The following is a 25573-nucleotide window of genomic DNA, read 5'->3' as shown; positions in this document are numbered from 1 at the left end:
ATGCTTATTGTGTAATGCTGTCCTCTTTTCTATAGCTCACATTGTGGATCAATGAGAAAATGCTGACAGCACAAGACATGTCTTATGATGAGGCCAGAAATCTTCACAGCAAGTGGCAGAAGCACCAGGCCTTCATGGCAGAGCTGGCCTCTAACAAAGACTGGCTGGACAAAATTGACAAGGTACGGGAAAAGGGTAATTTGTCTGTGTAACTTGGGGTAACTTGTCTCATATGTGGGCAGTTGTTCTGACGTGGTGTAATTGTAGTAGTTAATTGATTGGTGCATGGGTAAGCCAATCAATAAGGCTAATCAGAGAGGCCAAATAGCAATCCTTTTTTTGTATACAGCTGGGACAGTGTGCCTGCCTAAGTGTTGCCAAAATGGCAAGATTACTGAAAATGAAAACTTGTCCTTGTATTCTGTCTCTATCAGGAGGGTCAGGCATTGGTGGCAGAGAAGCCTGAGCTGAAACCTGTTGTCCAGCAGACCCTGGAGGACTTACAGCGTCAATGGGAGGAGCTGGAGGGCACCACTCGCACCAAGGCCCAGTGTTTGTTTGATGCTAACAGGGCAGAGCTCTTTACACAGAGCTGCTCTGCTCTAGATGTCTGGCTGAAAAACCTTGAGAGTCAGCTGCATAGTGACGACTATGGTAAAGATTTGACCAGTGTCAACATCCTGCTCAAGAAACATCAGGTAGACCACACTGTGCAAGCAAAGCACATCTATGCCATGAAGAAATACTTTTGTATTATAGAGCATATATAATATCATATGACATAATTAGTACAAGTTCTGATTGGTACGAAACATCATGTGTCAAAAACTCAACTCAGTTTTAAATGTGCTGAAAAAATGTATGTAGAGTAATTAAAGAATTTAATCTGTACTTAATGCTAAAGATATTGAACTACTTCTGATCCTGAACTTGCTGAGTTAAGTGCATGTGGTGGAAGTGGCCAAATCTGTTTAGTGGAGACTGCCAAATGCCCTATCTTATTGTTTTACATCTTTGTGCTGTCCCTGTTTAGATGCTGGAGCATCAGATGGAGGTCCGAGAGAAGGAGGTGCAGTCCCTGCAGTCTCAGGCACTGGCGTTGTCCCAGGAGGACGCTGGACTAGCTGAGGTAGATGGTCAGCAAAGGCGTGTCACTGACAACTTTGAAAATCTTCAGGATCCTCTCAAACTGAGGCGGCAGCGACTACTTGCCTCTAAAGAAGCACATCAGTTCAACAGAGATCTGGAGGATGAAATTGTGAGTTGGATTACCTGCCTGAGTGCTGAAATTAGATATAGATCTATATGTTGCCTGATGCTTATGTTTTATTCATTCTGTTTTTCTGTCAGCTATGGGTGAAAGAGAGGATGCCCCTAGCAACCTCCACAGACCATGGAAAAGACCTGCCTACCGTTCAGCTTCTAATCAAAAAGAACCAGGTACAGTGATGACAAAAAAATCTGTATTTATGACATGCAATAGCACAATGATCAATACTAGTAATTTCTTTAAAATGTTGTAAATGCTGGATAGTTTAAAAGAAAGTAAAAGTGAATTTTAATAATTGTCATCTCATTATTAAATGTCTGAAAACTGTGTATTGACCCAAGACAAATGTGAGGAGTAAGAATTGCCAACTCACCAGTCAAAGTTAACACCTTCTCTGTTTCTGAATCAGACATTGCAGAAGGAGATCCAGGGCCACCAGCCTCGCATTGATGACATCCACAGACGAGGAAAGGATCAGAGTCAGGTAGATGGTGAGAGACAGTCTGTCCTAGAGGAGCGTCTTGTTGAGCTGAGGGGCCTTTGGGACCAGCTGATTGCCGAGACAGACAAACGTCATGCCCGTCTAATAGAGGCCAATCGCGCCCAGCAGTTCTATGCTGATGCAGCAGAGGCAGAGGCCTGGATGGGTGAGCAAGAGCTACACATGATGTCAGAAGAAAAAGCCAAGGTAAATTGAGACACAATAAGAAATAAAATTGCCGCTGTATCACAATCATGTGTCTTTAAGAAACTTAATGATTTCGCAGGATGAGCAAAGCGCACTAGTGATGGTCAAAAAGCACCAGATCCTGGAACAGGCTCTTGAAGACTACGCCCAAACCATTCATCAGCTAGCCAACAGCAGTCGCCTAATGGTCACCAGTGAACACCCAGAGAGGTGCAGTAGATCTGAATGTTGAAGTGTTATCTATGACACGTACCTTTTTTATGAATAAAGTTGTAGATCCACAACCACTGATCTGTCCTTTCATTTTTCATTTAACAGCGAGAGAATCACCTTACGGCAAGCCCAAGTGGACAAGCTGTATGCAGGGTTGAAAGACCTTGCTGAGGAGCGTCGTGGGCGGCTTCAGGAGAGACTGCGACTGACCCAGCTGAAGCGGGAGGTGGATGACCTAGAACAGTGGATTGCTGAAAGGGAGGTGGTTGCTGGTTCCCATGAACTAGGACAGGACTATGAACATGTCACCGTGAGTGTTTTTTTCTCTGTCATATACTTTGGAGACACTGAAGCTCAGAGAAATTTGGCTGAATTAATTATGTTGCTCACGTTTGCCCTGATTTTTCTTTCTACAGATGCTGAGGGACAAGTTCCGGGAGTTTGCTCGTGACACCAGCACCATCGGCCAAGAGCGCGTAGATGGTGTAAATGGGCTGGCAGATGACCTGATTGAGTCAGGTCATCCTGAGAACGCCAGTGTGGCTGAGTGGAAGGATGGGTTAAACGAGGCCTGGGCAGATCTGCTAGAGCTGATTGACACACGCACGCAAATGTTGGCAGCCTCCTATGAATTGCATCGCTTCCATCAGGATGCCATGGAGGTGCTTGGACGTGTTAAGGAAAAGAGGGAGGCGCTGCCTTCTGACCTGGGCCGTGATCTGAACACTGTCCAACATCTACACAGACAGCACAACACTTTTGAACATGACATCCAAGCCCTCAGTGGACAGGTCAGCTAGCTATGTCGTTAAAGAGATCACGTGTAATTCCTAGAGAGCCATGTGAGTAGAATGCTGAATGCCCCCTCTTCCTCCTTGACTTCCTAGGTGAACCAGGTTCAGGATGATGCAGCACGGCTGCAGAAGGCTTATGCTGGAGAAAAAGCTGATGATATTCACAGGAGCGAACATGCTGTGACCTCTGCCTGGGAGGGCCTGCTTGAGGCTGGTCAGGCTCGCAGGCTCCTCCTGCTGGACACTGTGGAGAAATTCCGCTTCTTTAACATGGTGCGAGACCTAATGCTCTGGATGGACGGTGTTAACCTGCAGATTGACGCACATGACAGTCCCAGGTGAGAGCCATTTTATGCTCAGAGTGTTTTTGTTATTATTGTTACGTGTCTATTTAAATTTCACCTCTCTCTCCTTTCTGTTTCCCCAGGGATGTATCTTCTGCAGGGCTGGTCATTGCCAATCATCAGGACATCAAGTCAGAGATTGAGACCAGGGCAGACAGCTTTACTGCCTGTTTTGAGATGGGAAATACTCTCATCAACAACTGTCACTATGCAGCTGATGAGGTATTATGCAATGGGTCACTCACTGTTATCTGCAGTCATATTGATGCATATTACAAGAAATGTTTTTGAGTAAAAAAGGAACATAATGATCATGAGTTATTACCAGCCTTATCATGTGTCCTCTTGTTCCTGAATCTTCTTTGACCTACAGATACGAGAGAAACTGGCTCAACTTCAGGAAAAGAGAGACAGGATCAACAAAAAGTGGCAAGACAAGATGGATCATTTACAAATTGGTATGCATGCTTAACCTGTTTAGAGCGTGCCTGTTCAATCTAATAGTGCCATGTTGATAAAATGCCATGGATCCACTGGTGTATGCATGTTGCTACAGGGTAGAGATAGTAGGTAAAATATAAACAGGTACATCCAGTTTGACCTCCTGTTAGAAGCAAAGACACCACACATCAGTTTGTACTCCATTAAAACAGTACAACACTTTAAAGTTTTCATGCCAGCCATAACTTTTTCCTCGGTCAAGACTTTTATTGGTATTGATTGCACTATAGCAAAAGTAGTGTAAGGACTCATTTTTTGGTTTGTCTACACGTTTTTAACTTTTTGACACCCTTTTTCAGGCAACCTTCCCTGCACCAATGCAGTGGTTTTACTGAAATGAGTCACGCCTGTGCTTTTTGTTATACAGCTATTGTTGTTCTGAAGGGGCTCCAAGTGTATGAGTTACTGTACACCTGCCCCAGTACTAACAGTTTCTGGTGCAGATTATACTGTATTTCTTAATATCTCATTATTTGTTCACTGTCTACATATTTTTGTTCTCCTCTTTCTTCTGTTCCTCTTCTCCCTGCATCTCAGTGCTGGAGGTGTTGCAGTTTGGACGTGATGCCTATGTGGCAGAGTCTTGGTTGGCAGGGCAAGAACCTCTGGTGCGAGCAGCAGAGCTGGGCTCAAATGTGGATGAAGTAGAGAGCCTAATTAAGCGCCATGAGGCCTTTGAGAAACTTGCTGCAGCCTGGGAAGAGCGCTTTTTCCTACTGGAGAAACTCACTACAGTAAGTAGTATAGATATCTTCAATCACATCAATGGCTTGTTTTTTCTGTGGGCTGGTAGATACATGATGTACATAATGTCCGCCACTGATCTGTGATGTAGGCAGGGAAACCCTACATTTAGACTACTACTACTACTCACTCCCTCCTTTTCAGCTTGAGGAGCAGGAGATCCAGAGGAGGCGAGAGGAAGAGGAGAGGGCACGGCGACCCCCTACACCACCCCCAGCTGAAGAAGTGGCACAATCTGAGACAGAAAGTCAAGCACATGACTCTGCAGCCAGGTAAACCAAAGAGGAGTTATAGTAGAGCAGAAAGGTGTTGGTGTATATTATGAATAGCCGTTGTATTTCTTTTGTTTCTGTATTAACACGTTTCCCTCCCCCTTAAACACAGAACCAGTCTGGACCAGACCACACTCAATCAGTCGGTGTCAGTGAATGGAGTACACAGTGACAATGATACATCTCAGGTGAGACACATCTCCAAAGGTTTGACTGTTACAGTGTTTCTGCTCTGTTGTGCTGAATTTTTTTTTTTTTTTTTTTTTACCTCGTTTCCAATGTAAACGTGTAATGTCCTGTAGTGTCTTTTCCATGTTCCATTCAATCTGTGTGAAAGATTAATTGTCAGAACAGAAAAAATATGGCAAATAATTGGCATCACTGTTGCCATGAGACAGTCACTCAATATTAAATATTTACTATTGTATTCCTGACAAACTATCAAAACATGGCCACAGTTTGAAGCAAACCATGAATTTCAGGAAAAAATACCTGAAGTTTGCTTTGGGTTTTAAAAGAAGTCCAAACCTGTAAGTATCTCATAATGTAACTGTATGTAAGTGTGTCCCTGTCTCTGTCTGTTCACATCCAATCAACAGCGTTGTTTTAGTGTATTTAATGTCATATAATGTCATGACTTGTAATTATCCAGTTGAAGGAAATATTTTATTTTTTGTGTGAAATGTAACCATTCTAATCAACAATATCAGCAATATTTTATATCAGAGGTAAGCAGCAAGGTTTGCTTATTGTTATTGTTGATGATACATAAAAGAAGCACTTTTTCTGAAAAGAATCAGCACCTCCTGGTGGTTGCAGAGCAACAAACACTCACCCATCACCTCAGGGACCCTGATTAAATACACATGGTACCTGTGAGGAGGGGGGTTGGGACTGGGATAGGATATACTAAACTTCAATGAATGTTACACGACCCTAGTGAAACTCCTCACTGGCAGGTGAAAAGAAGCACTTGGTGTCACAGATGAAGTGACGGCAGTCAACACTGGCTGCTTGTGGAGAGTGCTGCTGTAAACCCAAGTTTAGGTCTGCTGCTGATACTACAGAGAAGAATCCGTCAAAGAAAGAGAGTCTTTTCTGTATGAATTGAACTCAAGTTCTAGAGGTGCAAGGCACTTACTTACTTTCAAATTTCTGCCCCTGACAAAGACTTCTTAACAATTTCTTATTGCGTTTTTACCAGCAGTCATTATCGCTATCGTTGTCAGTGGGAAAGAAATCAGAGCCTAAACGTGTGTCTAGGCCAAAGCAGCTGGAGCGTGTGAGTACCAAGCCATGGTCAGCTTTGTAGCTTCCCTCGCCCCCTTCACAGCCTCCGCTCAGCTCCTGGTCAACTGCAGTGCCTCTTTTCTTCTATCAGGAAGTCATTGCTCTCTGTCACAGATGCAATCCATTGCTTTATTTATTCATGCAATATGCAGTTTCATTAATGAGCCCCATTGCTGTTAAAAGGCATGATGCAGATTCATGAACACATTGTCTTCATGGATCAAATATGCAGTCTGCACTTGTTTATGTGCTCATATTGACCAGGACAGGAGTGACTGTAAATGTGAAGCCCAGAATTGTAAATGTGGTGATATTTGTAGTTGTTCAAAGCTTATTTATATGTAGCTTGTTTATTGTTTCCCAATATGTGTTCATGTGTGTGATGAGTGTGAAAGTCATTTGATAGATTCAATTAACAAGCTTTTTGTAGAAAGGGTTTATGGAGGAAAAAAAAGAAAAACACAAATATGTCCTTAGCTGATAATGTTTTGTCCTACTGTCACAAATAGGTACTTTAAAATGCATCCTATCATCTGTGGATTAGTAAACAAAAGCCAGAATACTCCATCCTCCATTTGGAGGATTTAAGGCTTGATAGAGTGTAACTGTATTTGATTATATGTTGATTTATGTTTTTTGTCTGTGTTTATGTGTTACAATAGAGTTATCAATTATTCATATAAGGCAAAGATAATTTTGTGAATAATAATATTTATATTGCAAATTAGTATCTTCCAGTATTCGCTGTCCCAAATAAATCTGTTCCTCTGGTACTTTTTGATTATTTTTGAACATGCAGATATTTTAACTAACTGTTTTCAGTGTAGCATGCATGTTTTCCAGATGTATGTTGTTTTAACTGTATGTCTTACTCATATGAGGAACTGTAATTGTCCTGTTAAATATCAGTGTATTGCGATTGTAATTATGTGGACCTTCTGAACCCGTGCTATGTTGTTACCTCAGGTAATCATACAGTGTCGTCAAAGCAAACGTCATCATGGCTCTTCATGTATGGCTGTGAATGGCTGCTTTGTTGCTCACTTCTTCCATCCGGTCATGTGTTTTTTCTACCTCCTCACTATTATTCATGTCTGATTGGAACCACAGGGCTCTGAGTCTGAGTCGGTGAACGGTCCAGGTAGGGACAGTGGGCTGGCATCTTCTCGCCTTGAGCCGTCTGCCACGTTACCAAGCAGGGGTGGAGCAGAGTCTGAGCCAGAAACCATGGAGGGGATGCTCTGTCGAAAACAAGAGATGGAGTCCCACAGCAAAAAGGCAGCTAGCAGGTGAGTGTTGTCATGAGGGGAGTCACTAAAGTGCACCATAGCAGACCCTGGAGGCCAGACACCGAAGACTGAAAAGTAATTTAGATTTCTTGGGAATTAGTCACAATGGAAGATATAAAAAAAGAAAGGTATCAGATATTTAGAAAATATATGTACTTTCTGTTTTTATGTGCAACATGTGCTGCTCTTGATACCATTTCTTTACTCCCATAGGTCCTGGCAGAATGTGTACTGTGTCCTAAGAAAAGGAAGTCTTGGTTTTTATAAAGATGGCAAGAGCGCAAGCAATGGCATTCCATACCATGGAGAGGTACCCATAAGCCTCGGAGAGGCTGTGTGTGAGGTAGCCCACGACTATAAGAAGAGGAAACATGTATTCAAGCTCAGGTGAGAGGAGAGATGGCAACCAAAACTTTAGAACAAGGATTCCTGATACAGTACAGTTGTCACACTCTTTGATTTAATAAATAAAATGAGAGTCCATGATGAAATACGAAGAAAATTGTGAAATTGTTAGACTTATAGACTTATAACTTATCTCTGACTAATGGTTCACCTCTTCTACTCTGTCTGCAGGCTAGGGGATGGAAAAGAGTACCTGTTCCAAGCAAAGGATGAGGTGAGATGTATAGAACATAATTACTCTACTAAAAAAAAATAATTAAATACAAATGATTTTTGCGTAAAACAAAAAAAAAAGTGTATTCGTGTGCTGACTTGTGTGTGACTCTGCCTCAAGTATATTAAGTATAGTAACTAATGTTTTTTTTTTTGTCTGTCTAAAGGCGGAAATGAGCTCCTGGATCAGGTCCATCCTTGGCTCCATTCCAACAGGAGCAGGAGACTCGCCTGGAGGTCCACGGGCCCTCAGCCGTGCCATGACGATGCCTCCCATCTCCCCCAGCTCAGGTGATGCTGGAGGTGTTACCATGCGCAACAAAGAGGGCAAAGAGAAGGATCGTGAGAAGAGGTTCAGCTTCTTTGGAAAGAAAAAATAGAAACACTTGTAAAATCATTGATGGAAACAACATTTGTCAAATTTTAACAAAGTGAAGCATGCAGAAAGGAAAGTACAAACAGGTCACACAAACACACTGCTCTCAGTGCAGGCCCCAAGGAATTTGTTGACAGCTACTGTATGTGGCATACAGAGAACTTTGTTTCTTTTCTTTCTCTTGGATTCTCTCCCTCTGCGGTTTTATCTGTCATTTACTTTTTCGTTCAGCCAATCCATATTTTTCCATATTTAGCTGAATCCAATAATGAAAGCCCCCATCCAAAGGTGATTTCAGACAACCAGCAGAGCTTATTAGCCTGAGTCAGTAACAGGTGTGGTTGTAATTAGCAGGGATCCAGGCCCAGTTTAGTTCAAAAGTCGGCTCGTCTGCAGCATGAATATTTTCTCTTCAGTGAGTCTTGACTAGCAGAGCCGTTTTGATGCTGTGTCACTAATAAAACACTGGATGGTGGCTTTCCACTGTGATGCACTCTGGTATTATTTCCCCCTCTATCTCTTTGGAAAGGATCACATCCGTCTCTTTTTGTGTTCTTGGTATTGTTGTCATTAACCTGGAAAATATTATTGCTATTATTATTATTATTATTATTATTATTATTATTTATCTTTTACTATTGCTGGTTTGAGAAAACAAACTAATTAATTTGACAGTAGATCATCTTGATTTATGTTGTGGAGAAAAATAAATTTGGTTAAACTAGTGGAGAATGTTGGGCTTGCCCTTGTATGTATTTTTTTTTTTTTTTTTTAGGAATGACAGTTAATGAGGTGTTTTGAGAAAAAATAAAGCTCTTTAAATTTTAGCAGTGTGCAGTAAGTGATCACAAGTTTCATTGGGAAAAATTATATATAAATATATATATTTAATAAGTGGTTTTATTTTTTATTTTATCTCTAATTTTGCCTGTATTTGATTATTTCTTTGAGTGATCTTTTCTGCTTGATTTTCAACTTTCTGTTTTTTTCTGTACAAAGCAGAGAAGATTAGTTTTCTAGTGTGTGTGTGTGTGCACGTGTGCGTGCGTGCGTGCGTGCGTGCGTGCGTGTGTGCGTGCGTGCGAGTTGTGGTGCTGTGGATTTTGCACGTTTATGTTATTCCTAATCAAACGTGGCCAGATGGATGCTGCTTTTCCGTACGCAAATGCAGGCGAAAACCAGACACAAATTCAATATTATAATACTGGAATGATTTCACAAAATTAGCTTTAATTTGCTTTTGGTTTTTATTATATGTAAGTAAGATGACTTTACCAATGAAGTTCCTCAAGACGGTTTTATTATTTTTGTTTCTGTCTTCTAATAACTATTTCCGTTCTCTCTCCATCTACTGGTGTGAAGGTATGGGGCAGTTTGTAGATAAAAAGCTGAAGCACACGTGAGCAGGACAGATGGACAGCTGACAGGTCTCATGACAGGTGAAATGAGGGGTGTGGAAGTGAGATTGGATAGGCAGTGAAGAATGAGCTTTATGTGCTACCTGACAGAGAGAGGTGTACTGAGCCTTACTTGAACCCACTACAGATACACTGAACCCTTTTTACAAACCCACCTTCCATTCAAACAGTCCTAAAGGAAGCTTTCTAAGTACAAGGATAAGAATGTTAAAAATGTGCCCTGTGGCAATGATCTAATGTATGTCAGTGGATTATATATGCAGGTAACAGAGACAATGGAAAGCTCTGCTCACTAGCGATGGCAGAGAGGGAAAAGTCCTAAATTCTCTCTTAGATGAGCTTTGCGCTCTTGCATATGTGGCATGACTTCATGTAGGTTTATACTTGTATGTGTCTAAGCATCTGTTCTCTTCTGTGTTGATGTACTCTGAAAACATTAGATCACTTCATATTCAGGGTTGGAGAGTAACTATTTGTATGTAATTGGCATCTACAATACTCTAAAAACAAATAATTGCAATTCAATATAGTTAATACTTAATGTTAAAAAAAAAAGATAGGTGTTTATTAGTTTCCTCAAATACTGTATATGTTTGAAAGGAAAAAGGCATTTACAGTATATTGTGACACTGTAGGCAGTAGTGCAATTTTATATAAATATCTTGAGACCATTGGATTTGTAGGTAACTGTTATTATAGTCAGTCACTTAAATCCAAGTGTTAATTTGCCTTTTGTAACTGCCAAAATGCAACAGGAAGTTACTGGACAAGAAATCTGAATTCAAGAGGTTTTATGGATTATCTTATAAGTAGGTTGCAGGTAATCAATTATTTGTAATTCATTACATCTTGAAAGCAACTCTTTACAGCTGGTACTTGCCTGGATGTGTGTACCATGCCTTGGAGGGCTGATTAGTTCACAGGAATGAAACACCAAACTGCTATGATCACACAAACAGCTGGAAGTAAACTTGCATTTGGTTGCAGTTTAAACAGGTTGGCCATATTTTCCAGTCTCAAATGAATGTGGAACCATTGCTCAAATCAGATACCCTCCAAATCAGAGGAGAGGAGTATCTGAAGATCTGCTTTGAGAATATTGAACTTGGTTCAGTTAACAGTACAGTCCAAACTTTATCAAACCTGCCTTGTCTCTGTTCGTGGGACTTTGTATCCCAAATATGTGACAGAGCCCCTAGTTTCAGTCTAGTTTAAGTAGCCATACTAAAGGCTGACCAGGTTAATGAGGTCATTGCATACATAAGTGAGCCAGCGCGGTCAGCGTATATTGTGCACAATTTCGGTTGGAGGTGTCATTCTTCCTCAGTGGATGAGCTGTTTTAGTGACTATTGCTACTTTTTCTCTGCTCTGGACATCAGGCACAGCATCCAGTTGATGTTTGGGAGTTCAAGTTTAAAGGTCACACAGTGTATTTTCTTATCAGCTCATTTGAATGTGTAATGATTCAAATTAGTTTGGCCAAATTGGTCATGTGAAGCAAAAATATTTCTCATACTTGACATACTTTACACAAGCTCTCTCTCTCCTTCACACACTCTCACACATTAATACTGTACTGTATTTTAAATGCAGAATGACCCTGGCAATCCAGTCTTTTGGAAATGTCCTCAGCTGGCTGTGATTCGATGTTGCATATGGCATCCTTTTAAAATAACATTGTGCTACTGGTGAGCTTTGACCAGAACTTGGAACGTATGTATTATTGATGTCAAAGAGATGAGTTTTTGGTTTTGAGAGTACTTGTAACAATGGAGTACTTACTGAAGAAAAAAACAACTTTTACTTGTTGAGTATTAGATATGAGTGAAAACAGACTGGTGACAATTTGAGCTTCCTTTTTTAGAAGAAGGCAGGATATTTTGCTGTCTAGTGGGAGCTTGTATTTTTTCATCCAGTGGTCTGTCTTGCAGCATTTGATAAGCCTGTCCGACTACCTTCATTTCTCATTACTTTTGACGAATGTCTGTTCCTCCCTCTGTAATTCAGAGTTGTTAATACCACTACTATTATTAATTGCTATTATTATCATTATTGCTACTGTTGTTACTATTACTACTACTGTTACTAATGCAACTTATTGCAAAAATTATAACTGCTGTCCATTTTCAGGTACGTGTCTGTAATACCAGACCCTTCCACACGATGTCAGTGTGCTGTGGAGCATTTTCATTACAAATTGAAAATAATGTTTGTTGACTTGTGTATCTACATCTAATATTAGGAATAATAAAACATGGTTTAATCAAATTCATGATGTTGGGTTTTTTATGTTGAAAAAAGGTTAGCCACTGCTCTATTGCCTTTCCTCTATTAGGTGCTGGATGTTTGAATTACGGTTTGTTGGCAAACGTGTAAAATGCACTTTTCATCCATGACTCAACTGTTTTTTTTTTTTAAATATTAATATATTATACTATCTCAATATACCACAACTATAAATGGTCAAAATATAGTTTGAAGTAAAGCGCATTGTTATCAGAAACAGTTTTCATCAAAATGCTAAACTACGGCTCATTTTGGGGCGGCATGTCATACTGATTATGACTGGTTAAAGGGGTACTTCAGACATTTTTTATTGTGCTCCCATAAAGTTAGGAGGACTAAAAGAGGTCAAAGATATTACGATTTTTAGATCTTAGTGCAAGTTATGATGTATATGTAAAAAAGTTGGATCCAACATATTCCCATGATGCAACTCAGAAGGACCTTTCATTACACCCTTGCCTCCTAAATGGCCACTTCTTTCAAACACCACATCCACAGTTTGTTACGCAGGCTTTCTGTTAAAAATTGTAAGCCCTGAGACCCAGAAAACCCTGGTGATATAAAGGTCAAATAGCCCTTAATGAGGGTTTATTAAACCTAATTTTAACCCAACTGAAATCATCAAAACACCAAATTTGTAATTATGCTTTGGAACGATTCTGTTTAATTTCTCTGGTAGATACCCTAAGACATTAATCTATGCCAGTTCTGGTGGCTGGTGGTGTCTTAAGACCATAATAAAACACTTATGTCCATTTTTTTCCCCTTTACTTTGTCACCCATCAGTACACCTGTTGTTGCAAGAGAATTCATGAAACATTTTTATATCTCAGAAAGATGAGCTCAGAATGCATCTGTAAAAATAAAAAACTAAAATACTTTTGACAGGAGATAAAGTGTGAGTATGTTAACATGTTACTACAGTAGCCTACATGTAAAATATAGTTCTTGCAGTATGAGTGTAGAGGATGTGGGAAAGATAGCTGCTGCAGTGCTGTCATTAAGAATGAATTAATGATGCAACTGCAGCAAATGAGGTCAAGGATGATTGAGCAATGACTAACATACACAGGTTTATGGTGCATCAGTGGATGCTGGGAAGGATGTCATCATCTAAAGAGCAGAGCCAACCTTCAGTGAGACTTGTTTAGAGAAACAGTGGTTATAATCTCTATACTGAAAAGTGGGAGAGGATGAGGATGGTGCTCTACTTCAGCAAAAACTGAGCCAGGAAGATAAAATTATCTGTATTTATTGAAAAAGTGATGTAGGGGCACTGAAAGAACATCTGCACACAGTATGTGAAGCTAATGAGCTACTATGCATTCAAATTTAAAAGCCAAGCGATGATGAGACGAGAATAGTCAAGAAATAACAAATAAAACCAGTAAAAGCAAATGTCTACATTCATAATGAAACTTTTTTTAAAAAATGAAATAACTTGAATAATGCATTTGGTGGTTTTTCATGAAAACAACAAAGACTAATATCAGTGATGAACAGAAAATCTATGTCGGCGTCAGACAGCCTCATCCTGTATGGATTGTAATTTGGTAAAGGTAAAGGGCTACAGAGATCACTGGTGGATTGTTTTAATTACCTGTCTGTCTTGTTCACCAGGATATAAGATACCAGAATTATGTAATATCACTAAAATTCATGTACTACTACTACTACTACTACTACTACTACTACTACTACTAGGCCTTTTTCACAGCTGACATTTTGACATGACATAGTGATAAAAGCACAGGTGTTACTAATAATATTAATAATGCCTCTGTCATACACAAGTGTCCCAGTAAGAAATGACATGCACAATGCCAGCACCGAGGCAGTTAAATGGAATTCAGATATCATTTACTGTAACTACAGGACTTTGAGCTAATTTTTGTGTTTGAAATATGCTTATTATATATATATATATATATATATATTTCTATTATTGTTTTTAAATGGTGTAATATTAAAGGATAACCTATCCTACATGTAAATGAGCTGCTGACGATAACATTTCTATCGAAGTAATTGTTAGACCAAGAGTTGCAGCAATCAAACTCTGGCAATTGCACAACTCCACCAGTAGGGGGCCCTAAGCACCGCGTTCTTGCTCAATCTGCCTACAAGTCCTAACAGAGGGCACACATTCACAGTGGCCACTTACCCCGTGTATTAAAGCAAGATGGCAGCTGTTGTTGAGAATGTTGTCAAACTGTAAGTGTTGGACTTTTCTTCATACCTTACAACCGGGTAGTTGACACACGCCGCGGCCATATCGTAACGTCTGTCTCCTACCGTCACCGACCGTGTCGCTAGCTAGCTTAGCGACATTTCCACTGACTTAGTGAGGTTAGCCAAAGCTGTCGGAACCGTCGTGGCTGTTCACATCCTGGTATGCAAGTGTAAGTTAGCAGACACGCAGTTGACGTTTTTGAAACAGGACTAACGAGTCTGTGTGATAGAACATGCTTCGGTTTGATCATAAATGCTTTCATAGACATATTAGGGTCACCTGTTGTGTCTTTTGAACCAAATATTTAGCGCGGTCCTAACATCAGTTAAGTAGATACAGCGGCTAGGTGGCTCGCACGCTAACAAGCTAAAGACAGTGTAGTTGTGGCCAACGTTGTTAGCGCAGGCTGGAGTGACTGGCCAAGTAGTTCAGAATGAATGAAAGCTGGCCTTGATGACCATTCCTTTCATCTCAAGACCCCGGGGTTATTGCCACTGTGTACTATCACATTTCCTACTCGCATGTAGTAACTCTTCAGAACTGAAAAAGTTAAAGTTTTCAGTGACCCATTCACGGGTGTACCAGAACGTGCTTCTATTTCCGTTGTCTTTATTTTTGCGTAGGTGTCCAGCTGGTTGCTGTTAAACGTTCTTAGGAACAACAGGCGAAGCCCTTAGTAACCACGGTAACATGAAACTTACCTGATATCTAATTATCTAAGTGTCTGCCAAACGTAACTTTGTCAACTTATCAACTGAGTATTTAAATGACTTTGAGTCAACTCATTATTAAATTCTGTCTAAGAAATCAAAACCACAGTACCTTCAAACATATTCCCCTATAAAACCATACTATGGCGTTGAAAGGAGGACTATAGACATACATGGACATTTTTCACATTTTTGGCTGGTTATGATGGATGTTTAATTTAGAAACACTACCAGATTTCCACGAAAAGCGCCTTCCGTTTCCGGTTTAGTCTTGGCCAAATAGCAGATGGGTAACACAAACAGATTTACAACATTAAACAAAATTATTACATCTTTACAAGAAATGAGTAATTAGATCGGTCATTAAAGTCATAGGTCTGTGAACAGTAGATTTAAACCTTTATACAACTACATGCAGTGTATTCAGAAAGTGTTCAGACCCTTTCAGTGTTTTTCACATTTTGTGATGTTGTAGTCTTATGCTAAAATAAGTTAAAATAACATTTTCCCTCATCAATCTACACTCAAAGCCCCATAATGACTTGGCAAAAACAGAAATTTAGAAATTTTTGTGGATTTATTAACCAGGGATATATCACATTGACATAAGTATTCAGACCCTTTACTATGACACTTGAAATTTAGCTTAGTTGCCTCCCATTTCTCTGGCTCATCTTTGAGATGTTTCTATACCTTGATTGCAGTCAACCTGGGGTAAATTCAGTCGATTGTACATGATTTGGAGAGGCACACATCTCTCTATATAAGGTCTCACAATTCACAATGCATATCAGAGCAAAAACAAAGCCATGAGGTTAAAAGAACTGCCTGCACAGCTCAGAGAGAGGATTGTATTGAGGCACAGATGTGGGGAGGGCTATAAAAAATTTTCTACTGCACTGAATGTTTCCATGAGCACAGTGGTCTCCATGGTTCTTTAATCGAAGAAGTTTGAAACAACCAGGACTCTTCCTAGAGATGACTGCCCGGCCAAACTCAGCAATCGGGGAGAAGGGCCTTGGTAAGAGAGGTGACCAAGAACCCGTTGGTCACTTTGGCATAACTCCAGAGATCCTGTGTCAAGATTGGAGAAGCCTCCAGAACTTCTAAAACTCTGTTTTCGCTTTGCCGTTATGGGGTATTGAGTGTAGATTGAGGTTTTTATTTTTTATTTTAGCATAAGGCTGCAACTTAACAAAATGTGAAAAAATGGAAGGGGTCTGAATACTTTTTTTTGGTGTAGTAAACCCACTTTGCTCTCGTTAAGGTTCATTTGCTCCACTGCAACTAATGTTACTGTAGTTGCACATTAAAGTGCCTTGCTGCAGGGCACCCTGACAGCCTCTGTAGTTGCAGCTGTTGGATGACAACACATTCAGGAATTTGAAGAAGCAGAAAGGGGTCTTTTCCATGATTGTGGTTGTCACACTTGGGGGTAATGCAGCTTTTAGCTATCCTGAGAGGGAATAAGCGAAAAGCCGTGTCTATTTGAGTATATTTATGATGGAAACACAGAACACATCGTGCTGTGCTGACTACCAAGCTTTTTGTTGTTGATGTACCAACAAAAGAGCACCTGCTGTGGTACTCTCTCAAATGATTTTAGTTTTGAAGTACAGAGGCAATCACTAATGTTTCTAAGGTGGCAGCAAAACAGAGAAAGACAACACACTGACAGAGAGGTTCAGAAGTTTGAAGTAGGACTGCACTGTTTTTGGAGAATCCACACATGCTGATTTTTGTCTTTTAACCATTATAGACCTAATAACCAGCATCTGACTGTGGTTTTGTTCTGTCAGGCTGGGAGAGCAGTACTACAGAGATGCCATGGAGCAATGTCACAACTACAATGCCAGGCTCTGTGCTGAGAGGAGTGTCCGAATGCCGTTCCTCGACTCTCAGACTGGTGTGGCTCAGAGCAACTGCTACATTTGGATGGAAAAGAGACACAGGGGACCAGGTGAAACACAAAACATGTTTAGTGGAAAATCTAAGGCCTGAACATTAGGTTTAAATGAGATCATTATTAGTCTCCAGAAGAGTTGTAAGAAGAGTTGTAACATAATCTAATCATGTTTTAAACCAGCTGTGCCCCCTAACAAGTCAAAAAAGCCAAATGCTGTTTTAAGAAAACTGAAGAACAAATGTTTTTTCTGTCAATTTGTGAAAAACTTGACAAGTTCTGTTCTAATGTCCCTCAGGCATGGCTCCAGGGCAGCTCTACACCTACCCTTCTAGGAGGTGGAGGAAGAAACGGCGGTCTCATCCTCCAGAGGACCCCCGGCTTATCTTCCCTCCTGTCAAGTCAGGTATCACCACAGCATTCAGCTCAGCTCAGCTCAATCTCCGTTTTACCATGTCAACCTTTAAGAAAAAGCTATTACAGGGTATGCTTTTGAGACATTTAAGAAAAACTGCAAGGTTTAAAACATAACATGCATGTTTTATGGGATAGAAAAATAATTTATTAATATGAATATTATTATGTATATAAATATACTGAATGAGTCAGTCACATGAGAAGCAGCACTACATGTTTTTTGCATAAGAGTATATTAATGTGTGTTTTGTTTTTGTGCTTGCATCTTTGTGTTTTATTCATAGAGCTAGATTTAGGAGTGAAGAAGGATGCTCTGTTGTCGTCAGATGGCAGCAGCCTGGAGGCACTGCTGAAGGGAGAGTCTTTGGACAAACGGACAACCACAGAGCTCCGAGGGTCTGAAGAAGATTCAAACATGAGTGACTACACTGGAGGCCTGAACCCTGCAGCTCGGATTCGAAAGGTTCTTTTTTTCAGCATAAGCCATAAGTCTGGTTTGGATTCCAGAAAATCTTACTTTCCAATAATTTGCCTGATCTTCTCATTGCCTCAACATAGAGAATCCTTGAGCCAGATGACTTCCTAGATGACCTAGATGATGAAGACTATGAGGAAGACACACCTAAAAGAAGAGGCAAAGGGAAAGGGAAGGTAAATAACTGCCTCAGACGTAAATGCACCTTCTCTTAAGTCTATGCTGACTCTGTGTGTGTCCCAGCCTGTCTATAGACTAGGGCTAGATATCGGCACTGATCTCCCAATTTGATTTCAATTCACAAAGTCCAGTCTGATTCAATTACATTAGATAAATACTGATGTTGCATTAAGCGTTTCTCAGAATTTATCTTGGTAACATTCAACAAGTGAGCAACACTGTTAATAGAACATAAAATTAGACTAAATTGTAGACAAATTTCCCACTAATAATTGTTAACAAAGATGTATTTTCCTTGGCAAATGCAGCATGACTAAAACGTGACTGTATAATGTTGGCCGGCATGTGCAAAACATTTTAGCAAGAATAATGAAAAACCTGCAGCACTTGCAAGGGTGTCTTCATCATCTATATTTTAAAAGCATAAATGCTATCCCATGCAGCTATGCACAACTGTGTTTACAAGACATTGGCCTAATATCTGCAGACAGCTGGCTAGCTATCGTTGGCTACCTGGCAGGGACAGACTGAATAAAGTAGAATTCATACACTGTTCACTTGACTTGCAGGGCCTCACATCTCATAGCCGTACTGTAATTATTCACTTTACTACACTGTCGCAACTCATATTGCAGTTATCATCTACATTACCCTTTAACTTCAAATAACCTTTTTGTGCACATTGTAATATCTCAATTTCCACAAAGTAGACATTTTACATATCATGCATCCAAACTAGGCACAAATGCAAAGATCAATCTTGCGATTTTAAAAATCAATGTTGGATCATTCAAATAAAAATTACGATTAATTAAAAAAATGCAGCTCATCTGTTGATTTAAATAATACTTCTGTCCTCAGGGTCGAGGAGTGGGCAGTAGCAGGAAGAAGCTGGATACAGCAGCATTGGAGGACAGAGACAAGCCATACGCCTGTGACAGTGAGTCCTGATGGGGGAGAGCAGAGCATGTGAACTCAGGTCGGAGTAGAGGGTCACTGCAGATGCTAGTAGCAGTAATGTTTGTAATCTAATCAAGCAAGAATTTGCCCTAGTCCACATTCTTTATCATCTTCCTTTACATCCTCACCCCTTTCTCTTAATGTTCTCTCTATTCCATCTTCTTTCTGCTCTTTCTTTAGACTTCCTGTATCTGATTGTCTATAAAGCTAGTCCAGGCTTAGCTGTATTTTATGTTTGTCATTTAATATCAAACATTTCTTATACTTGCATTTCAAATCTTTCCATGGGGGGTGTTTCTTCCACTTCTTTGGTTTTGTCAAACTACTTATCTGTACTGCTTGATGTGTTTTTTTTCTCTTTTGTGAAGCATTTTCACTTTCAGCTGCAGTTGTCAGTAGGGCAGCACTGACTGATCCTCTGTCAGTCTATAAGCCTATTTCTCTGAGTCTCTGTCTGTGCTCTCTCTTCTCCTTCTCTTCTCTCTTTCAGACACTATCAAACAAAAGCATATTTCAAAACCTTCTGAAAGAGGTATATTTCTCTCATTCCTTTTTACTCCAGTCTGCCTTGTCTTTTGTCTTCAGTGCCTGTTTTTATTTGTCTGTCATCAAGTAGATTTGCTGTTTCTGTAGATCAGTACATAGGGGTAAATGTTTTTGTTCTACACCATTTACTTAAATGTAATTAACCAGATTTAGAAAAGGTCACGACTGTGTTATTATACACCCTAATTAAACTGTAGTCTGTAATCGGCCAAAGATATGAGCTGTCACAGCCTACAAAAGATAAGCTGTGGCCCACAAAAGTAATTTTTTCCCCTCAATCTGGCCCTGAACGTCCCACATATTTAGATAAACTAGAAGCTGGATCCTGCTGCTATTTTTTTTTTTTTTTTTTTTCCTCTCTGTGCTTTGTCTTTTGTCTCGCTACTTAATGTGTGCAATTTGACTGCATTACAGGTTTTTTTTTTCCTTTTCACCATTTCTGCACCCTGTAAAGTCTCATTCCATGTTTCATGTTTTTGAGTGAACTGCTGCCTCTGCTTTTGGTTTTGAGTCAGTTTGATGCGTGTTTGACTTTTGGGGCGTATTTTTCACATCTCCCTGCAACTATACACAATCACACAGCATGTGACTAGCTGTGTCCTCTGCAACTTTGCCAAGATGCTCTGGAGAAAACCGTGCCATAGAATAATCACTCCTATAGATGACCGTTGGAAGAAACATGACACTAGCCTTTGAGGAAATGAAAATGAGAGAAATTATGGAAGTGAAAGAAGAAGTATTGTGTCTTTGGGTGTTATCTTATGACAAACCTCACATACCCCCTGTGACAACGACTGCATACAGTGGCATCTTTGTCCTCCCTAAAGTCAGTAAATCCTCCTTACACAATCCCACTGGCTTCTCTTACCCCTCTGGTTAATGAATATAATTTCAGATCAGAAACATTAATATCCAGAGCAGTATGGAAATATTGTTGTAAACATTAGTGATCTACAGAGGTCATATACAGTCAAATGTAATTTTTTAGAGTGATGATGTTTGAAATCACGAGATAAAACGAGTACATTTCTAAGTAGTTAGTCAAATAATGGTGAGGTACTGCATGTCAGCCACTTGTCTTAAATTGAAGGTATCTGCAGTCACTCAGTGTCTCATTTCCTAACTGCAGTATGTGTGGTGGTATGAGTGGCTGAGATATTATCTTGCTGTGCTTAAATACATGGCTACCACAGAGGATGTGATGACGCGTGTCTCAAGACATTGCCTCAAAGCATGTCCTTCATATTCCCAAACTTCTTCATCTTTACCTCTGATGTCAGTATATGCTAACATATCATGTCGTTATACTGATCTCGATATTAAACAAAAAGCGGGAGACCACAGGGACATGTTAGGCTTAAGCAATTTCCTCTTTGTGTCACACTTCTTCACTTCACCACATCAAAGAATAGAATAGATAGCACAGATCATATTTTTGTATGTCTATAGGGTCTACAGAGTCTGTGGAGATATACTGTTTTAGATTTTAAGGTAATCTTAGTAGGTGCTGCTGCCACCAAAAAATACATACATTATTTAATGATAATTAGACTGTAACTACAGGTGTTAAATGTTTCAATAGACCCTGCTCTGCTCCTGTACAGTATATACAGCTATGTTTTAAGTAGGAAACTGTAGGGCTTTGGTTATTGCAGCAAGTCCCTGTATCATCATAAAAGACTTAACAATCTGGATAATAAAAAAGACACAATCATAGCAAGTGTTTCTGTTACTTTGAGCCGCACTAATAGTGTATTTTGGTCAGAACTAGCACCATGAAGAACTAGTCATGCTTTTCCATTAGTCACCCTCCTTTCACCACTGACTTTGTATAGCATAGATGTTACTCATGCTTTCGTTGTTTTCATACATGTTGTGTTTCTGGTGTTGGTGGCAGTCTGTGGGAAGCGCTACAAGAACCGTCCCGGCCTGAGCTACCACTACGCCCACTCCCATCTGGCAGAAGAGGAGGGTGAGGAGAAAGAAGAGATGGAGATCAGTGAGCCGACCTTGCCGCTGCCCGAGGAGCCTAAAAGTAAGTGACAAGCACTCGAGGTTGATACAGAGAATTCAGTTTTAAGTTGCTGAAGTCACTATACAACTGGACGGTCATGTATGGTGCCTTGTTTGACTTTTGAGTAACTGCACTGATGCTCTCTGGGTGTTTTCATCCTGCTTCTCAGCTCCCAAGAAAGGCCCAGATGGTCTTGCGTTGCCTAATAATTACTGTGATTTCTGTCTGGGAGACTCCAAAACCAATCACAAGACTGGTCAGTCAGAGGAACTGGTGTCCTGCTCCGACTGTGGACGCTCAGGTGTGTTGTTGATATATGGACGCTGATATAGGGTAGCAAAAGCGGCAAAACTGTTTATTTATGCAGTTGTGAGAATGGGAATAACAAAGTGATAAAACTATTTCCGCCGCAGGCCATCCATCTTGCCTGCAGTTCACTCCTGTAATGATGGCCGCTGTGAAGACATACCGCTGGCAGTGCATAGAGTGCAAGTGCTGCAACATGTGTGGCACGTCAGAGAATGATGTGAGTTTACCTACATTCACATGTTGTATGCTAACCACCGGATTAAGTAGGATCTAGGTTGTTTGGGCAGAGGGCTGAAGTGTATTTGTCGTCTCATTCCTTCCAGGATCAGCTTCTGTTCTGTGACGACTGTGATAGAGGCTATCACATGTATTGTCTCAACCCTCCCATGTCTGAACCTCCAGAGGGTAAGTAACAGTGTTCCACTAAGTAGAAAATAATGAATGCATGTGCTTGATCTCAGGTGAAGGGTTAAAACTAAAGTAAAAACTCAGTAAAGTGCTCTGTAGAGAAAATGTTTGTGACAGCAATGTAGAACTAGGACTGTGCAGTTTGAAAAGCCAAAAATATCCCACATATTTTTGTCTTTTCAAGGCTGAGCAGAGGAAAAAGAAGACTTGTAATCTTGACCCTAGTAAGCCAAGCTTGTACATTTATCAGACCCTGAAAGCCTCGAGTCAGACAACACTGAAATTTGTCTGCTTGTGTTGCTTAAAAGCACTAAAGGTATCGCAGTGACTGACTCTACATCTTTAATAGCTTCTGAAAATGTATTAGCTTCTTTTTGGAAGGGTCACAAGTCACTATTTTTTTTGGATCACTTAATGAGAAATATTTTCTATAAAATCCTTATTTTCAAAAGATTTAACAAAAGATGAAAATAGTTCTCAAATGTGAAATCAACAGAAACAAACACACTAAAAGTGTCAATGTTCATTTAAATCAGGTACTATTTGATCAATGAATAAATAAACAAGATTATGAAACTGGTTTGAGTTTTTTGCTTTTACTTTGCTGCTCGACAGCTTTTCGGCAGAGTGCTACAGACACATTTCATTTAGTTCCAAAAAAGTATTAATGTTCAATATTGAGCCTTACTGTTAGGATGGCTTTCGTCCATAAAGCAGTTAGTGGACTGCCTCGCCTACTTTAGGCTCATGGACATACATGATAAAATGTAGCCAAAGTTGATGTTAACAACAGCTTCAAACATCTCTGACACTGATGGTTCCTCTCTGTTATCTTGCCACTCAGGGAGCTGGAGCTGTCATCTATGTCTGGACCTGTTGAAAGACAAAGCTTCCATATACCAGAACCAGAACGCCCCACCATCGTGATGGCCACTCCTGCCTGCACACACTCAGCACTCAACCGTCCCGCAGCAGTATGGTTTCCCCTTCAAGACAGATGATAATCTCCCCTGACGAGCTGACCTCAGTGGGAGTGTGTTCAGAACGGACAATTAATTGTGAAAAGGGAAGTATATCTTACCAGACTGGCCTCATTTAGCTTCAGATATGACTGTTACACAGTTCTAAGCTCAGATTCAGACCCATAGATTTTTATTTTCACCTGTTTGCCACTTAGTTGATTTGAGCGGTACTGAATTTCAACAACATACACAACATAAATAGCCAAATTATGACTTCCTGTTCAGCCTTTTTACACATAGACCTACACAAAGTTGCTAAACCCTTGTCTCTATCCTGCAGTGTACTGATTTTATAACTAGAACAGAAATGGAGCTTGTTGGAATCAAGTAGCATGCCAATGCTTGCTTATCGTAAAAAAGAGACATTTTATAGTATTTATATATTTCTATGGTATATAATAGTGTTAAGTATGTAAAAATTGGAAGAAGAATGGTCATGTAATGGTATTTTTATTAGTGCCCATCTCATCTTAATGGAAAAATCCACAACCATGTTCTTTTATGGCATTGCTGATATTTGGTGATTAACTTGGTAGAGTGAAAGGGATCTGCTGAGACTGTAAACGATTTTCCATCTCATCCACTGCCACTGGCCAAACACCAACACACACAGAAACAGGAACTATGATTAGAAACCTAGTGGCTCCAAAGCCTGAGGGACTTCAGGGATGGCAGGTTAGACTTGAGTCTGGTTGTTGACTCTTGTGTGCTGAGCGGCTCATTGAGCTGCACAGAGCTCAAGAGGATGCACAAGGACATACTGACGTGCATGTTTCATTCAGGCTTTGGGGCCATTTCTGAAAAAACTCTGGTCCTGATGACGGCAGAGAGACAAAGCAGGCCTGATGCTGGTACTTGTCTTTGATCTGCACGCCTCACCCTTTCTTAGACAGATGTGACAATGTTATGATGATGATTTCAGTCAAATCAAAAATGAAATCTGCTTGCATTACAGCCAGGTATAGGGATAAAAGCCTTCACTGCTGTGTTCTAGCAGTTTGCTGATCATGCAATATCCAATATCTGTTGATGTTGCGACACCACTAGATTATTTTAATGTAATTGAGGACTATGCGACCTTGCAGATGGTCACTCGCTGACAATGTAAAAGCAATATAAGAGCTCCTGTAGGATGCTGGAATGACAGGGACTCATAGCAGAGCCTGTTTAGGTTCTGTCGGCAGATAATGTGTGAGACTGTAAATTTTATTTCTCAGAAAATGCTTTTACAGATAGGTGACAGTGGCAGCAATTATGGATGGCTCCATATTGTAGAAAACTTTGTATATGTATAGTCCTATTGAGAGATGGCTGTTTTTCTCACTGCTTTCATAGTTTTATTATGCAATGGTTTCCTTCTGTGGCAAGGCTAAAAGACAAAAGTCTGGCTGAACTGCTAAAGCAGTTACTTTACCTCAAACAGAAACAGTATTTAATGGATTGAAACATGCTGTAGATAGATGGGACAAAGGCAGAGGGATAAATAGTGACAGGTGCAGTGTCTGCTTCAATAACTGCATATTCTACAGTTAAACAAGTGCATGCTCGGTAAATGTCTGCACTCTCATATGCTACATAGTTGTCTCAGCGTTAGGTCGGCAAAGGTGTTGGGAAGTGGTGTAATATAAATTAACCATGCTATCATGTCGTTTCAATAGCCAACTAACAATTACTAAAGCATTACACGAGTATAACTTGGGTTTATTTTCTCATCACTTACTGTTATATAGAGACAGTGGCTACTAGAATATTTTGCTGGTTGTTTTTGTATTCATCGATGTTTGCGTACCTGATGTGTGGGACATTTTGGGACTTAAGTGGAAGTTGCTTTCTAGTTAATCCTGTGATCAACCGAGCTGCTCTCTTCCAAACCTCGAAACAAGAAGCAATGTGATTAAGACGCAAATTCTGGAGCTGCACCTTGAATACTGCTTTAATAATGATGGACCAAATATCCAACTTGGCTAGGCTGTGCTTATTGGAAAGTCATAAAAAAAAATTAACCTTTTATCTAATTTTAATTATATACGATTATTTTTTAATACCATATTATGGTTTTCTAGTTTCTAGTTTTGGAAGAGAATTGTTCAAAACAAAATATGTTTAAACCGAGATCATAGGTTTACACAGTAGGTGAATTCTCTTAGGGTGGACTTTCATTTGGATTGTGATGGAATGTTTTATTGTAAGAAATTTGTCTTCAGGAAAATAAAATACTAAGCACTATAATTTGCTGATGTTTGTTTTATCTTTTTTTCCTTAATGAAGATTGGACAACAGCATTCGTTAATA

The 25573-nt window shown here is 40.0% G+C and overlaps 2 protein-coding genes across 8 annotated transcripts in view; both read left to right on the top strand.

Moving 5' to 3' along the window:
• Positions 1–12086, top strand: part of LOC130182172 (spectrin beta chain, non-erythrocytic 1) — a 55836-nt gene extending 43750 nt beyond the window's left edge. For 2 of the 5 annotated variants that reach the window (XM_056396840.1, XM_056396842.1), the window contains 19 exons: positions 36–182; positions 435–698; positions 1034–1258; positions 1351–1440; positions 1680–1958; positions 2038–2168; positions 2277–2481; positions 2588–2962; positions 3059–3303; positions 3393–3531; positions 3683–3767; positions 4348–4544; positions 4699–4826; positions 4939–5014; positions 6031–6108; positions 7227–7405; positions 7619–7792; positions 7982–8024; positions 8191–12086. In XM_056396840.1, coding sequence (XP_056252815.1) covers positions 36–182; positions 435–698; positions 1034–1258; positions 1351–1440; positions 1680–1958; positions 2038–2168; positions 2277–2481; positions 2588–2962; positions 3059–3303; positions 3393–3531; positions 3683–3767; positions 4348–4544; positions 4699–4826; positions 4939–5014; positions 6031–6108; positions 7227–7405; positions 7619–7792; positions 7982–8024; positions 8191–8403 — 3273 coding nt within the window. In that variant the 3' untranslated portion in view covers positions 8404–12086. The remainder of the gene's footprint in view (positions 1–35; positions 183–434; positions 699–1033; positions 1259–1350; positions 1441–1679; positions 1959–2037; positions 2169–2276; positions 2482–2587; positions 2963–3058; positions 3304–3392; positions 3532–3682; positions 3768–4347; positions 4545–4698; positions 4827–4938; positions 5015–6030; positions 6109–7226; positions 7406–7618; positions 7793–7981; positions 8025–8190) is intronic. The other 3 variants (XM_056396843.1, XM_056396844.1, XM_056396841.1) reach the window with 2 other exon arrangements.
• Positions 12087–14212: 2126 nt separating this feature from the next.
• Positions 14213–25510, top strand: LOC130182899 (zinc finger protein ubi-d4-like). Of its 3 annotated transcripts, none has more exons than XM_056398092.1 (12): positions 14213–14318; positions 16847–17007; positions 17249–17356; positions 17652–17830; positions 17926–18018; positions 18884–18962; positions 19473–19514; positions 21426–21563; positions 21712–21843; positions 21956–22068; positions 22175–22256; positions 23104–25510. In XM_056398092.1, exons 1-12 carry the CDS (start codon positions 14287–14289, stop codon positions 23184–23186), a joined length of 1242 nt encoding a protein of 413 aa, XP_056254067.1. In that variant the 5' UTR covers positions 14213–14286; the 3' UTR covers positions 23187–25510. The 3 variants fall into 3 exon arrangements, with proteins under 3 accessions (XP_056254067.1, XP_056254069.1, XP_056254068.1); XM_056398093.1 differs by lacking the exon at positions 14213–14318 and adding an exon at positions 14394–14506; XM_056398094.1 differs by lacking the exon at positions 19473–19514.
• Positions 25511–25573: the final 63 nt, after the last annotated feature.

Source organism: Seriola aureovittata, chromosome 15, assembly GCF_021018895.1.
Source record: "Seriola aureovittata isolate HTS-2021-v1 ecotype China chromosome 15, ASM2101889v1, whole genome shotgun sequence".
NCBI classification, from domain to species: Eukaryota; Metazoa; Chordata; class Actinopteri; order Carangiformes; family Carangidae; genus Seriola; species Seriola aureovittata.
The sequence above is the reverse complement of the archived record's forward strand: the minus strand, read 5'-3'. Positions and strand labels throughout refer to the sequence as shown.

Excerpts from the sequence above, each read along its gene's own strand:
- LOC130182899 (XM_056398092.1), top strand. The coding sequence starts at position 14,287 with ATGGCAGCTGTTGTTGAGAATGTTGTCAAACT. Across the intron at positions 18,019-18,883 it reads GAGGCAAAGGGAAAGGGAAG|GGTCGAGGAGTGGGCAGTAG; the intron begins GTAAATAACTGC and ends TTCTGTCCTCAG. Across the intron at positions 19,515-21,425 it reads TTCAAAACCTTCTGAAAGAG|TCTGTGGGAAGCGCTACAAG; the intron begins GTATATTTCTCT and ends TGTTGGTGGCAG.